This window comes from Petaurus breviceps, unplaced genomic scaffold (genome assembly GCF_028583685.1).
Source record: "Petaurus breviceps papuanus isolate PSGF00001 unplaced genomic scaffold, PetGlider_PUasm1.0 287, whole genome shotgun sequence".
In the NCBI taxonomy this organism is placed as follows: domain Eukaryota; kingdom Metazoa; phylum Chordata; class Mammalia; order Diprotodontia; family Petauridae; genus Petaurus; species Petaurus breviceps.
Genome location: NW_027186029.1, coordinates 1,504,672 through 1,520,505, shown reverse-complemented (window position 1 = coordinate 1,520,505; position 15,834 = coordinate 1,504,672). Strand labels below are relative to the sequence as shown.

Below are 15,834 nucleotides of genomic sequence, written 5' to 3'. Positions count from 1 at the left end.
AACATTAGTATTATCTCTCTAATTTAAGGTAATTGTTCTGTACCTGATACCTTTGAAGAGGTTTTTGTTTTTTGTATTAATTTATTTGTTTACTTTTAGTTTACAACATTCAGTTCCATGTTTCCTTGAGTTTCAAATTATCTCCTCCTTGAGGCGGCCAGGTGGCACAGTGAATAAGACCACCGGCCCGGAGTTGGGAGACCTGGGATCAGTTCCAGCCTCAGATACTTAACACCCACACAAAATACCTGGCCTTGTAACCTTGAAAAAGTTACTTAACCCCAATTGCTTTTAAAAAAAATTTTTTTCTCCTCTTTTCTCTACCCCCCCCATGGTGGCATCTAATCTAATATAGGATCTGCAAATACCTTCACATTAAACATTAGTCAGGTTGTAAAAAAAAAAGATTATAACCACTGGAATGACCAATGGGAAAGAGGAAACAAAACAAAACAAGAAAAAGAAAGAGAACAGGTGTATCAGCAATGCCATATTCACAATGCCTATGGAGATTACAAATATGCTGATATAATTCTCCATCACAAAATACATCATGCTTGCCATATGGGGAAATAAACTAGAAAATTAATTAAGATACCAAAAGACTGAGTCCCAAAACCAGAAAGTGAAAGCCATCAGAGTAGTTATGACATTGGCACAGGTAGATAAAGTAGAAAGCACCCACATTTTCAAGCCTTTAAAACAGAACAGGCTACCTCAGGCAAAGGTCCTCCTCTCCCCACTCACAGCAACCACCCAGCATCTGGGAAGCGCGCTCCCAGCAGCTCCGGCCCCTGGCAGTCCTCAGCAGGAGTCCTTAGCAGAAATTCTGGCTAACTCAAAAAGGGCTTTGCGCTGCCGCTGCCTCTGCTCCTGCCGCCGCCGTCGCCACCACCGCCAGCCACCGCAGGAACTCTAGTTTGGCTTCCGCTTCCTCTTGCTCCGCCCCTTCCTGCTACATCAGCAAGTCCAATGGGGCATGGAAGATCTTTAAATCTCATAACCCTTACAACAGGTAATTTGCTTCAAGCTGCATTCAAACTCTGTAGTTCTATCTCTGGATGTGGACATTTCTCTCCATCATGAGTCTTTTGGAGTTGTCCTATAACCTTGCATTACTCAAAAGAGCCCAGTCTATCAAAGTTAGTCATCACACATATGCTGTCTCTGTAATTGTGCACAAAGTTCTCCTGGTTCTTCTCTTCTTACTCAGCATCAGTTTGTATAAGTCTCTCCAGGTTATTATGAAGTCCGTCTGCTCCTCATTTCTTATAGCACAGTAGTATTCCATAACATTCATATACTACAACTTGTTTAGCCATTTCCCAATTGATGGGCATCCCTGTTATAGGAATATAAATTTTTAAGATCTTCCCTGCCCCTAGATTAAGTGCACCAGGAGCCTGTGGTGGGAAGCTTGTTTTTCAGGAATGCCCATAGCTTGGTGCTTTGTGATTGGGCAGTGGGTCAAGAGGGTTGCTACATTCTCTGACCCAAGAGAAGACTATATAATCCCTGATGTGAGACTTTGTTTTAGGGCTCACTTTGAGAAGTGTTATGTGATTTGACCAGATGAGACTCTGGGCATCCGTTGAGAGCCTCCCAGCTTTGAATACCCAGATGTTGATGCTTCCCTCTCTGGCAACTGTGATTTGGTATGGATATAATGGTTGGACAGTTGGAGGCCTGTCTGCTTGAAATGTTTCTGTCTGTTTACTCTGAAGTTCGGGGTGCTGACCTTTTCCCCCTGAACTAGGTAAATGATATGTTTGATTGATTAAAGCAAGCTTGTTAACCCATTTTGAGTTGCTTTCCTTTAGAAAAGCAGATATAAGAACCTGTGTTGGCAGCTACCCTGGGGACACTGGGGTACTTGCTGCTACAATCCCTTTGATTTCCAATTCTTTGCCACCACAAAAAGAGCTGCTATAAATATTTTTGGACATACGGGGCCTCTTCCCACTTCTATGATCTCTTTGGGATACAACCCTAGAAGGGGTATTGGTGGGTCAAAGGGTATGCATTTGGGCATAGTTCCAGATTGCTCCAAGAATATATAATGAAGACTCAGCCCCTAATTGGCTTAGAGCTAGAAGGCATGACACCTATGGCTCAACACAGCTGTGAATTATCAGGGTTCAAAGACAATTAATCCTTCAGATGTTTACAATTTAGCCTGAGCCTAGGAAACTGAACTCCACCTTGTTTGTGCTTACAAGAGGTGGCTTCCCTTCCTGAAAGTCTTCAAACTGAGGTTGGATGTCCATTGCTGTTGTTATTTTGGTGTCCTTTCAGTCCTCTCTGCCTCTTTGTGACTCCAATTTGGCATTTTCTTGGCAGAAATACTGGAATACTTTGTCATTTCCTTCTCCAGCTCATTTTACAGATGAGGAAACTGAGGCAAATAGGATCACACACATATCTAAGGTTGGATTTGAATTCAGGTTTTCCTGACTCCAGGCCCAATGCTCTATTTACCGTGCCACCTAGTTGCCGGGTCCATTTGTCAGGGTGCCATAACAGTGATCTTCTGGGTTGAACTAGAAGGCCTGAGGACCCTTCCATCTTTTCAGGTTCCAAGAAACCACATCGTGTGTCCATGCCTTGGTAGTCGCTATTCCTGGATCCTATACTCTTCCCTCTTCTCTTTTAGAATCCCTGACTTCCTTCAGAATATGGCTGAAGTAGTCACTCCAACAGCAGACTTTTTTGGAGCCCTCCATCACTAGATCTCCAGAAAATCACCTTGTATCTGCCTCCTTTCCCAGTTAATGTTCTAGATCATGCTTCTGCCTTTCCAGCATCTTCTACATGTACCTCTCTGAACGCAAGCCCCAGCACGCTTTCTCGGCTCTCGTCGCCCTGTATCCCCATGCCTCCAACCCCATCCTCCACACAGCTGCCCAAATATTTTCCTGAAGGATAGGTGTGACCCCGCCAGCACCCACTACTCCCCCAAGCCCCAGGGTTGCCCTCTTGCCTCCAAGATAAGTAGGAAGCTTCTGCCCCACCTCCCTCCCTGGCCGTGCTTCTTAGACACCTCTCTATGAACTGCACAACCCACTTCGGCCAGCACCCAGACACACCTCCCCTCTGCCGGCCAGTCCTCCTTCTCGAGCACTGCCACGGCTAGCTGGCTAGCGGCTCTGCTGGGCGCTCCCACTCCTCGCAGTCCATCTCGCCTTCCCCTTTAGCCGGCGGCTTCTCAGCCTGCACCCAGCACGGTCCTGTGTGTTTGCTTGGTGTCTCTGGCCGGGAGAATGTAAAGCCCTGGAGCGCAGGGTCTGTTTGTGTGACTCGGTTTTTCTTTGTGTCCGCAGCACTTGGCACCGTTCCCGGCACAGACTAAGTGTGTGGATGGATCCAAGATTATATTCGAATAAAATAACCTCCCTAAAGGGAGCCTGGCTTCCCTTTGGTCTCGCGGCTGGGCTGTGCGACCCTGCACAAGTCCCTGCGGCTCTCTGCCTGTTTCCTCATTTGTAAAATGAGAATGATCATGAGGGCTCCCACCCTGGGTGACTGGGGCAGCTAGGTGGCACAGTGGATGGAGCACCGGCCTTGGGGTCTGGAAGTCCTGGGTTCGAATCTACCCTCAAACACCAGACACTGGCTCTCTGTGGGACCCTGGGCACGTCACTTACCTGACAGTACCTGTAAAGCGCATGCGCGCTGCCCCCCCTCCCCGCTCCAGCAGCGACAAATGCCTTTGGGGCTGGTGACAGCCTGGGGGCTCGGATCCCGGTGGGTCCCACAGCAGCCGCCCTGGGCAGAAAAGAAGGGGCGGAGAGGGCGCCGGGCCTGCCCTCTGACACAGTTTTTTCATCTGTCAAAAGGGGGAACTGTTCCGAAGGCGCCTCTGCCTGGAAGCGGCCAGTCAGTCCTCCTACTCCGCCCTGTCTGGCCGGCCGCGGTGCTAGGACTACAACTCCCAACACGCCTTTCGCGGCCCCGCCCCCGTTGCCACCGATACGGCATCAGTGGGTCCTGGGCTAGTACCTAGGCGTCGCTCCCCGTGCGTCATTTCCCCTTCCGCCCTGTCTCTGCGACTCCGCTTTGGGGCAGGCCTCGACTCTCTCCCGTCCGCAGTCTGTTCCGGAGTGGGGGGTCGGGGCCAAGCCCCGCGTCTCGAACCGGGGTGAGTGACGACCGGGGGCCGGGTGGCGGCGGATGGGGTGCTGGGGTCCCCGACGCCGGGTATCGAAGCCCGGGGGCTGGTCCCGAGGGGAGGGGCTGGAGCTGGAGTCGAGCATGCGCCGTCCTCCGAGCCCTTGTGGCCGCGCCCCTTCCCAATCGGGCACACCCATTGGTCTTTCCTGGAGGGGCGCGTTCTACGAGCCAATCAGAAGCGCCGCTGCTCACAGCTGCTCCTCCCGCCCTTAGCTGGGGAACGCCTCCCCCCTGGTCCCCTCTGGTTCCCTGCCACGTTCGGGGCTTCCCACGACCCCTGGCGCGGCGGCTCTGCTCATCGCCCTGTTCTCCACGGCTGCCCCCAAGGAGGGGCGAGCGGGAAGCGGCCCCCATCCCGTGGTGGGCAGCCGGGTGTGCTCCTGGCCCTTTTCGGGGTTTGGCCCGGGGCTCCCCCTCCTGATTCCCCCCCAGTGCCCCTGCCGGTGGGGGAGCCCTGATAGAACAGAAGTGTTCGGGGAGGGGGGGGTGTGGAGGCTGTAGTTACTGCTAATTAGGCCCCAGATGTTGGTACTACTTTGATTGGCGGCAGCCTGGGACCTGCTGTGGGTTGGGGCTGGGGGCCTGCACAGCAGGGGGGTGGGGGGGGGGGGCTATGGGCTGGCCCAGCAGGAGGCTGGGGGAGGGGCTATGGGCCTGCACAGCAGGGGGGCATGGGGGGGAGGGGCTATGGGCTGGCCCAGCAGGAGGCTGGGGGAGGGGCTACGGGCCTGCACAGCAGGGGGGCTGGGTGGAGGGGCTATGGGCTGGCCCAGCTAGGTCTCATCCCCTTTAATTTCCCACAGCGCCTTCGGCTCTGATCTTTCCGAAGGACAGAGCTTGCCGGATGAGGGGATGGCCCCTGTGCCCCTGACCGCCGCGGCCCCCCAGGTGAGTCGGGGCTTCTGAATCCCCTGTCCTAGACCCCCAGGTGGAGCAGCCTCCCCTGGTGTTCCCCACCCGGGCCGAGAGCTCAGGAGGGCCGGACAGAGAGGAGCCTCTGGATGGCAGGTGGCCTGGTGTCCCCTAGGCCCGGAGGAGCTCCAGGGTCTTCTCCCTCATGGCTGGGGCTCACCCTCAATGAGGTTGGTTGGATAGTTCTGCTGGTCCGCAGCCAGTGCACGGATTATTGGACAAAGCATGGGAGGGGCTTTGCTTCAGGCCGAGCTGACTGTGCCCCTGGACTGGTCCCTGCTTGGCTGCACATGAGACTGTGGCTTTTGCCCTTCCCCCCCAAGCTGAAGAGTCAGGAACCTCATGCTGGAGCTGAGGTCAGGGCCAGGGCAGAAATGTCCCTGTCCCTCTTCTGGAGATGAGCTGAGTACCAAGACCCCAGGGAAGAGGAAGGAGATGGCACCTAATTCTTGGCTGCCAGCTTCTGCCAGACTTTCACCTCCCATCACGTGTGCGCCTTGGCCTCCTCTCGTGGTCCTGGGTCTTGGGTCTGGGCCTGGAGGTGCTGAAGAGTGGTGATCTCCCTCCTAAGCCCCATAGCACTGGGTTGGGCTGGAGCATGGGAGCCAGCTGCAGCCATAAGTACCCAAGCCCTTCTTAATCTAGGGTCCCGGCCCTTTCCCCTGAAGCTGGAGGACCCTAAGGGTGGGAGATTGTAGCACCAATGCAATGTTTACAGTGCCCACAGTCATGATAAAGACCATGACTATAAGTATCACATGACATTTGATTGCAAAATATACCAAATTTTCCATATAGAAGACAGAACTGAAGCATAGACACCAGAAAGCCAAATCCCCAAACCAGTAAGCCGGTTCCATCACAGTAGTAATGAAGTTAACAAGCCATAACAACACAGAGAACCATGCCATCCTTCAGTCTTCCCACAAACCACCGCAAGATCAATACGTACTCACAAACCCCTCTCTCTCCTTGCCTGAGCTCCTCTCCCTCCCACCATCTCTCTGGCTCTGGCTCCCAGCTCCCTGTGGCTCTGCTTCCCTTCAGCAAACTCCTTCCACCACAGGCTCCATGTGATTACATTCAGCCTTTTAAGGGGCAGAGTTTGCTTTCAAAGCAGGGGAGGTCTTCACACTCCCATCCCCATTACACCTGGTAGGAGGATGAGAGGTGGGGAGGGGGAGGACAGACAGCCCCAGCAACCAGGCTCTGAGCTTCTGAGGAAGGGAGGGGGAGGACCTGGGGCTCAGCAGATGGTACCTGCCAGCCTCACCACCTTCCCCTCTCTGCCAAGCCAAGGATGCCTTTCCTGCCTCTTCCTGTAGGGCAGAAATTCTTAGCTGTGGCTGTCAGGCCATGTGGTGTCGGGGGAGGGAATCTGGAGTATCTGTCGGCAAGGCCCAGAGACCCCCAAAGCTGCAGCTTCCTCCACTCTCAATCTTGGAGGAGAAACCTGGAAGCAGCAGCTCTTCACGGGGGTCTGTGAGTGGAGATTGGTGATGGATCTCAGACCCTGTGTCCCTGTAGCGCTGTTTTCCGTCAGGATGCCCTGGGTTGTATTTCAAGCTTTAAAAACCTGTTTCTGAGAGGGGCTCCGTGGGCTTCACTAAATATGGCCAGGCCGGCTGCTGCACATGGCCCGACGTGGAAGGCCCCAGCCTGCAGCAGTCCCAGGTCCCATAATGCTTGGCTGAACGCTCGTCAGGGAGGGGAGAGCTGGTGGCCTAGGCCATTGCCAGGCAGAGGCTCAGGTGCCAGGTGAGGCCTGCTGGGCTCAGTGGGCTTCAGTTGGTCAGAAAGTACTGATTCTAGGGCCCTAGCCTTTCCGTAGGGCTGTGCATTCCAGGATTCCCTCGTGAGAGGATCAGAGCACTGCCAGGGTGTCAGTCTAGCGATCACAAACGGGGCGTGAACCTGGCTCTTGACTCTGTCGTCCCCCTCGTCTCGAATAAGAAGTAGATTCAGCTAGAGTCTGGTGGTGGATGCTGAGGTCGGAGCTAGCCAGCATGCTGACGGTCTGTTGCCTGCCTTATTCTGCCCCGCTGCAGGGGGCGCAGGAGAGATGGGGCTTTGCAGGCGGGCTCCAACACACTCCAGTGCTCTGCCTTTCCTGGACTCACTTTTCTGGTCAGCAGAATGGGGATGATGAGTGCTGTACTTTCTGTATCTCAGGGCTGCTGAGATAGCCAGAGAAGGAAAGCACCTGCCATAACTGCAGGACACAGTGGGCCCTCTGAGACTGGCCTGAGAACACCCCAGAGCCCAGACGCTGAGCTTCGCTCCCTGCCTGTCCCGCACAGAGGGAGGGGCGTCCGTGGATGAGCACTTCTGTCTTGGTGTTTCAGGAGTCGGTGACATTTTGGGACGTGGCCGTGGACTTCACCCTGGAGGAGTGGGGGCAGCTGGGCCCTTCTCAGAAGGAGCTGTACCAGGAGGTGATGCTGGAGAACTATCAGAACCTGGTGTGCCTGGGTGAGGACGGCGGCCAGCCCTGGGACCCGGGGTCGGCAGGGACTTTGCTCCTCTCTCTGTGAGCCAGATGTCAGGGGTGTGGAACAGTTACGTCCCGTGGAGAGGCCGCTGGTGCTTCTGCAGCCTCCCCTGGACATTGGACGCTCCGTTTGTAGCATGGTTCTGGAGGGTGTGCCTCCTGTTTCCCTCTGCTCTCTCATGCTCACACTCCCTGCAGGGAGCGGGTCAAAGGGACACATTTTCTTTCTGAGTCAGAATCTTCTCAGGGGCCCCTCCTCCCCCTTCCCTTGCGCACAGTGGAGAGCATGACTCAGAGGACCTTTGTTCCGTCTTCTGTCTCCAGGTCCCCTTTTCCCAAAAGAGACAGGACTAGGATTTAATTGGGGTGTGGCGCTCCATCCCCAACCTCATCTTGTTTCCATTGAGCAGGACTCAGCGTTTCCAAGCCAGCTGTGATCTCCCAGCTGGAGCGCGGGGAAGCGCCTTGGAGGCCGGAGGGAGGCAGCCCCGGAGCTGGCGGTGCAGGTGAGTGTCGTGGTTCCCAGATGGCGAGCAGAGGCCGCCTGTCGTGAGCCCCCGGGCCAGCAGAGAGCGAGGGGCCTTGGGAGTGGATCTTCTTCCCCACTTTAGGGATGAGCCTTCTCCTGCCTGACCCGCCTTGGCTTCCTCTTCTGTTTTTCCATATGAGTCTTTACTTTGTCCTGTTTGTGCCCTTCTGTTCCCCTCTTGTGTGTCCCGTGGCTCAGGCCTTGCTTTTCCTAGGAAAGGGATGTTCAGCCATAGCCGCCCCCACATTGCACTGGGGCTCATGTTACCTTTTAGTATCCCGAGCAGAGCTGCCTTCCGGCGTCTGTTACCTCCCCCAGTGCCTGTGGGCCCCTCGTGGGGGGCCGTCGGCTGCACTGCCTTTACCCGTGGGTGTGTAGTGAGATGGCTTTCCCAGAAGCTTTTGGCAGCTCTCAGTTGCTCTGCCTCTGCCTGCCAGTCCCAGCTCATCCACTTTTGTGTTTGGCATGTCTCAGTTCTCCCTTGCTGTCCTGGCTGACTTGCTGGCCTGTGACCTGCTTTAGGGGAGGGCATGGACTGAAGGTGGAAAGCTTGGGCCTAAATGGTTTTCAGGTGTATTTTTCTAGTTCCTAAAAAGAGGCCCAGGAGAGAGAAGGGCCTGGATTCCAGCCCTGCCTGTGGGTGCACTTATCTGGATGGCTTTATCTCATGTCTGACCTCTTGGGCTTCCTAACTGCTCCCGTTTGCGAATGGAGATGTGTGTGAAGCCTTTTTCTCTGTGCTTATCGCTTTAATTTCATAGGATCATGGATTTTGAGCAAGAGTTGAGCCTGGGAGCTTAGCTACTCCAGCCTTCTCACTGTAGTAGTGAGCCCTAGGCAGGCAGCCACATGGGCAGCAGGAGCAGAGCCAGGATCCAGAGGCTTGAGCCCTGGCTCCTCAACACCACCTGCTCCTTTGCTTGCTAGGTTTCCTTTTCCTTGGCTGAGGTCTGATCGTTCTTCCTCATTCTCCTCTGCTGGGTCATTATCCATGATCGATCTCAACCTAAGTCAAGTGCGGCCAACATTGGGGTGCCCCCAGGAAGCTCCCCAGGTCCTCTTCTCTTCTCTCATTATCTCTTCCTCTGCCTTGTGGCAAGTAAAACATGAAATGACTGAAGGAGCCAAGGTCCGATCTTCTGAGCACATTGTTTTATTAAGCCGTACATGCCCATTGCTCAATATGCTGGTCCCAGACCCCCTCTGCTTAGGCCTGGCCCCTGAATACAGGGAAGGATGAGCTTTTAGGGCTTTAAAATGAGGCCAGTTAGCTTAAAAGAAACACTACAACATCATGGGATCTGATTTCTAATTAGATGAAAGAGCTGAGACTTGGGAGGAGGAGAGTGAACAGGTACAGTTTCCTGAAATCAGAAAAGGCAGGGTCCCCCTCCCCCCAAGTGTCTGGAAATGCCCCAAGGAGCATGGAGATGATCAGCATGGGGCCAGTTTTCAGATAAGGCCAAGGCAGCTTGAGATGTTCAGTTGTGAGGAAACTCCTGGCATCAGTCCTGGCATCTGACTGGATTTCTGGTCAGCATAAGGCAAGTCCTTGATTAACAGTCACTTAATTTGTTGTTATTCTTCATACTCAAAGAGGACCCCAATGACATCATGATGTCAGGGTCCAAGTGCAGGGTGTCCCGCTGAGGCTGAGGAGACCAGCACGAGCTCAGAAGGCCCTGCTGCAGCTCGGCACAAATGGGCCATAGCAACATTTGGAGGGGAGATGGCTCTGAATTGGTGCGCCTCACATTTCTTTGGACCTGCTGCAGTTCTGCTTGGTCACAGCAGAGCGCCCTCTCTGAGGCGGGCATGCCATGCTGGGCGGTCCTGGGCCAGGGTCTGCCAAGTCACATCATCAACCCCAAAGTTCTGAGAGTGTCCTTGTATTGCTTCTCCTGACCGCAGTGTGAATGCTTGCCCTGTGTGAGTTCTCCATAAAACAGTCTTTTTGGCAAGTGTACATTTTGAATTCAAACAGCATGGCCAGCCCATTAGAGCTGTGCTCTCTGAAGCAGAGTCTTAATGCTTGGCAGTTTAGCTGGATTAAGGGCCTCATTGTCTGGTATCTGACCCTGCCAGGTGATCTTCAGAATCTTCCTACGACAATTCAAATGGAAGCGATTCCGCTTCTGCCGTGGCGTTGGCAGACTGTCCAGGTTTCACAGGCAGACAACAGTGAGGTCAGCACCACGGCTCTGTAGACTTCAGTCTGGCAGTCACTCTAATACTTCTTCTCTCCCACACCTTCCTTTGGAGCCCCCCAAACACTGAGCTAGCTCTGGGAATGAGTGTGTCAGCCTCAACACGAACAGATAAATGTGGCCTAGCTTCCCAGCCATACAGGGCTAGAATCAAACAGCACAGTAATGTTGTCTCCTAAATCCCGCAATCAAATAAACTTTTCTTACAAGACAACATTGGGGCTAGACTTTGATTGATTAGGAAGGGAATGATTTGAGTCACAAGATGAATTCACTGCGGTTCTTTCAGTCCCTGCTAGCCACTTGCTGTCCTAATCCTCTCAATTTCTTCCATTTTCCCCCTTTTGGTTTATGGGGGAGTAGGCAGCTCACCACCCCCATGCATCAGTTATCTGTGAGCCAAGTCCATAAGGTTTTTCATAAATTCATAATCAGAATTACATAAATCAGGTTTCAAATTGAACAACTTAGAGGGCTCACAATGGACTAACTTTGAGAAGGGAGATTTACATGTCACCAAGGTAACTAAGAAAACATGAACATAACCCCCATGAAACAAAATTCCAAAGCAGTACAGTAATGATCATCAGCATGAATTAACATTGTCTCCTTGTATCCTAGGAAGCCACTCCCAATATCCATTTAATCAGCACTTTTGAGCCCCACACGTCCTTGTGTCTGGTCCCTGGACATCTTTGGGTGGGCATTGTGGGATGGGTCTCATGCTCAGGGTAGCTATGAAGGGGCCTCTGCTTCTCTGGTTCCAAATCACTTGAGATTCCTCACTTAAAATCTGCCAGTAACAAGACTTAATCCAATTTAGTACAGTCTCTTAAATTTGGTTCTCCAATCCTGAAATTATATACCACTTGCTGTTTTTATCTTTACCTCAACTTTATATCTGATTTAAGAAGCTTAAAAAAATACATAAATTGTAAAATGACCTCTTCTGTCTTTTTAAAATTATCAAACAAATACCTCAAAAGTGGGGAAATAATTTCACTATACAATTATCAGGACAACTTTATATGTAAAATCATTAATGCAGTTTTGAGAACTTACTGCTAAAACACAATCAAAGCCTGAATTTCCATGCTAGACACATTTGGAAGCCAGTTGTATGTGTGTGTGCTTGCGTGGGTGTGTGTGTGCATGTGAGTGTGTGTGCACATTTGTGTGCGTGTGCTCGTTTGTGTATGTGTGCGTGTGAGTGCATGCACGTGTGTGTGCGCGCATGTGTGTATGTGTGCATGTGTGCATGTTTGTGTATGTGTGCATGTGAGTGTGCGCGCATGTGTATATGTGTGTGTGCGTGCGCACATGTGTGTGTGTGTGTGTGCGCATGTGTGTGTGTCCATATATATTTCTTAGTGAAAATAGTCTAATCCTGTTGTTTTTTTCAATATTTCCTATTGTATTTAATTAGAAAACTTTGGCATTACATCTTTGTCTTATTACTTTGTTTAATTCTCCATTTAGAAGGATATCATCCCTATATTATAATTTGATCAAAATACAGATTAAAATTGTAAGATTTTTCACACTTGCATCCTATGATAGTAACTCAGAGAAGTTCCAGTAGCAATCTGATAATTAATAGATTTGTTACTGTACTTAAAAAATTTCTGCTGCTCCCCTACCCTGATTATAGACATTTGCTATGAAAGTAAAAGGAGGGACATCAATGTGACGGTGTCAAGACTCATCCCCTTGAGGCTACAGCCCAGCCTGACATACCATAGCAGAGGAAAGACTCCCTTAGCTCTGTTTGATTCCCGACATAAATTGTATCTGACCACCAGACATGTAGTCACAGGGCGTTAGAAGCAAGTCAGAGGATTAGCCAAGTGGGGAGATTTCATACTCAGAAAAGAAATAGCACAATGGGTAAACTGAGTCAGGATGATCCTGCCTTAGGCCATGCCAGGGTCATCCTAAAGCTTTTCCCAGGGACAGATATCCACCTTTCACAGTTCCCAGACTGCAGCACATGCCATTTTCCACTCTTGGCTTTTTAACAATTCAGACCATCATCCCTATAAAACAAAACAATAGTAAATTAATAGTCCCAAAAGTTTTTACCTCAAATAGCAAAATTTCACTAGACACAGCTTAGAGCTTCAATATTTCTCATGTTGCCCTAACAGTTAACATTTCATTTGTCTTTAACTTACAAATTAAGATTAACCACATTTTGGGGTTTCAGACATTGCAAATTCCTGATATAGGGAAGTTACCTCTTTAAACCATCTTGTAAATCTCCATAAATGATAGCCAAAATTTTTCAAATGAAAACTCACTATTATAAGAAACTCATTATGTCATAAAATATGCCCTATTAAATATTTATCTCTTCAAATATCTATTTTTATCACATTCTTTTAATAGCTGAATTCATAATCTAATAGCGTCTAGATAGCATTTCTGATGCAATGATTTCTCAGACTTCACAATATAAGAGAATTTAGAAACATTGATAACTTATATGTTATGTATTAAGAACACCAAACAGCTTATGCTAGTTAGACGTCATCAATTCAGCTGAATGCCTTTCCAAATTAATCCCATATAAAGTTCATTAATCTTATTGCATTTGGTATTTAAACTAATAACATCTAAAACCCACTTTGGAGTTTTCAGGTGTGGAGTAATTACATTCAGTTAAAGAAATAATAATAAAATAAACGTGTAGTGATTGCCATTTACCAGGTATTGTGTTAAGCACTTCACAGTCACAATATTGTTTGATCCTACAACCCTGGGAAATGGATACCCTTATGATTTTCCTTTTAACAGGTCAGGAAACTGAGGCAAACAGAGGTAAACTACTTTAAGATCACACAGCTAATGAATTTCTGAGATGGAAATTTAACTCGGGTTTCCCTGCGTTTTTCCAATACTTTTTTTCCCCTGCACCTTTATTTGGGAAGCTGATCTGAGAAGAGAGGAATTAACAGGCTCAGGACAAGGGTCTCAGAAATGGGGTTGGAGGGGCTCAGAGAGTCTCTGATTAAAAAGATTAAACAATCTTTTCTCTTTTTATGGTCAAGGAAGGGTTAAGTCCAAGTAAATTTGAATCCCAAACCACAGTTTTGTTTTTCCCCTTCACCATGGTCTTTCTTTCAAACTAGCTGTTTTCCTTCATTCTGCTAAAGCAATAGCTCCATTGATCTGGGTGGGGATGGGGGCAGGGGTGGGGAATGATCTGTGTTATTTACCCTTAAAATGTTACATAATTAAATTCTTATTTTTCCTTAAAACATTCTACAGAGCGCTACCCCAAAACTCAAGTGAAAACAATTTCCAAACTCTTTATAGATTACTCTCCAATATCCCTAGGAGTCTCCAAACTTCAAAAGTCTTCTAATATTTTAGCAGTTCTGCAAACTTCAATTATCTGACTTTATTTTTGTATTTCCAATGTGGCTATGGCTGAAATGACAGGGGAAAAGGTGTCTTGCAGGTATTTTTTTTTTTTGCTTTTTTGGAGGGCAATTGGGGTTAAGTGACTTGCCCAAGATCACACGGCTAGTTTGTGTGTGTGTGTGTGTGTGTGTGTGTTAAGTGTCTGAGGCCAAATTTGAACTCAGGTCCTCCTGACTCCAGGGCCGGTGCTCTATTCGCTGCGCCACCATTCACTAGCTGCCCCAGGTATTTTCTTTTTAACCTACTCTCCAGCTGAAAGCCTAAAGTGGAAATTAGTTTGGTTTACTAGGAGAGCTGCTTCAAATATGAAACTTCATCTTTTCCAGCATTCTAAGTTCTTTGTCCGCAGCCCTTTAGCACTTTTTCTGACTGGCTGCATTTTCTGTTTAAAAATCCTTCAAGTTAACAGAATCCACTAACACTAAACAAAGAAAAATAGAAAAAAGATAAGACAGACACCTTACTAGCCTTAATTTCTTCAGTTTGCAATAATGAAAAGAGCTGAATTTAGAGCCAACACAAATCACCAGTTAATTCTGCAGATTTATGTCAGATGTCCCGTAATTCAGTTGTGTGCTTTTTAGTCATTTCCACAATGATTGGGGGCCATCCCCTGGTACCATGCTACCAAAAATCTATTCAAGGGCAACCCACAGGTATCTTATCACTGCTGGAGCCCATCTTCCTTTACAACCCCTGGGGGAAAACTTATTACAAAATTTAAACCACAGATTCCTTGACACAAACTTACTCTAAACCTAAACCACCATAATCTCTGCAGCAAAAAGTTAAGTTGTAATTTTTCAATAATATTTATTTTCTCTAAAAATAAGAAAAGTAAATTCCTTGCATTTCATTCATTATGTTGATCTGAAAGTGACTTTTTTGTTATTTCTACCCATTGACTTTTATAACCAATAATCTACATCAGTCTGGTTTTCAGTCTTATCATTTGTAATGGATAGTAATTGATGTGCCACCACCACCAGTAACAAGCTATACACTATACTTGGGGTTAATAAAATATTTGACATCACGTTTTAGGTATGTGAAGCACTGTCTTGTGACCACTATAAAGCATAAGGTTTCATTTTCATTACTAACATTCTTTTAAAAAATTTTCTTGATGGAATATGCCAACCTTCTGAAAGAGCAGCAGAGTAATATGGAATATGTTCTGCATGAAAGCGCATGTGTAATCTATAGTAGACTGCTCTGTTTCACAAGGACAGGGAGGGAGAGAATTGGGAACTCAGAATTTTAAACTACAGATGTTAAAAAATGCTTTTACATGTAATTTAGAAAAAAACTTTTAAAACCAGTAGAGGATAGAATAGATGTTAACAACTTTTTTTTTTTTCAGATTGGGGGATAAGGCATGAAATCAAGGAGTTGGCCCCAAAGCCAGGCCACTCCATGGAAGAATCATCTGGAGAGAGATTCACAAGGAATGGTTCCTGTACTTCCAAGTTGGGCGAAGCCTGGGAATGGGATTCCAGGTTAGACAAGCAACAGAACAGTGAGGAAATGTATGCGAAACAAGTAAAGATCAAACCTCTCAATAAGGTGAGAAGCCATGAATATAATAAATATGGCAAAAGCTTTAGTCTAGGACCAGTTCTTTTCCCACAGCAGCGAGTATCCATAGGCAAGAATCTTGATAAATGCGTTACACATCGGAAGAGCTTCAGACTGTATTCAGACCTAAAAAAGTGCAATAGAATCTCCTCAAAGAAAGTACTTTCTAAATTTAAAGAGTGTGGGAAGTCCTTTAATTATAATTCAGACCTTATTGAAAATCATCGATTGCTTGCTGGAGAGAAGAAACCTTATATATGTCATGAATGTGGAAAGGTCTTCCGACAGAGTACTCACCTTATTCTACATCAGAGAATCCACACTGGCGAGAAACCTTATGAATGTAGTGAATGTGGAAAGGCCTTCCGTCTGAGCACAAGACTTATTGAGCATCAAAGAATCCATACTGGAGAGAAACCTTATGAATGTAATGAATGTGGGAAGGCCTTCCCCCAGAGCTCAAAACTTACTCGACATCAGAGAATTCATACAGGAGAGAAACCTTATGAATGTCATGAATG

The 15,834-nt window shown here is 48.5% G+C and overlaps 1 protein-coding gene across 1 annotated transcript in view; it reads left to right on the top strand.

Annotated features, from left to right (window-relative positions):
• The first annotated feature begins 3,937 nt into the window (after nucleotides 1-3,937).
• Nucleotides 3,938-15,834, top strand: part of LOC138167682 (zinc finger protein 420-like) — a 19,928-nt gene continuing 8,031 nt past the window's right edge. Inside the window, exons 1-5 of the mRNA XM_069096628.1 lie at nucleotides 3,938-4,138; nucleotides 4,974-5,058; nucleotides 7,428-7,554; nucleotides 7,984-8,079; nucleotides 15,099-15,834. The exon at nucleotides 15,099-15,834 is cut by the window's right edge and continues 8,031 nt beyond it. Of these exons, the coding sequence (XP_068952729.1) occupies nucleotides 5,023-5,058; nucleotides 7,428-7,554; nucleotides 7,984-8,079; nucleotides 15,099-15,834 (995 nt within the window). The 5' untranslated portion in view covers nucleotides 3,938-4,138; nucleotides 4,974-5,022. The remainder of the gene's footprint in view (nucleotides 4,139-4,973; nucleotides 5,059-7,427; nucleotides 7,555-7,983; nucleotides 8,080-15,098) is intronic.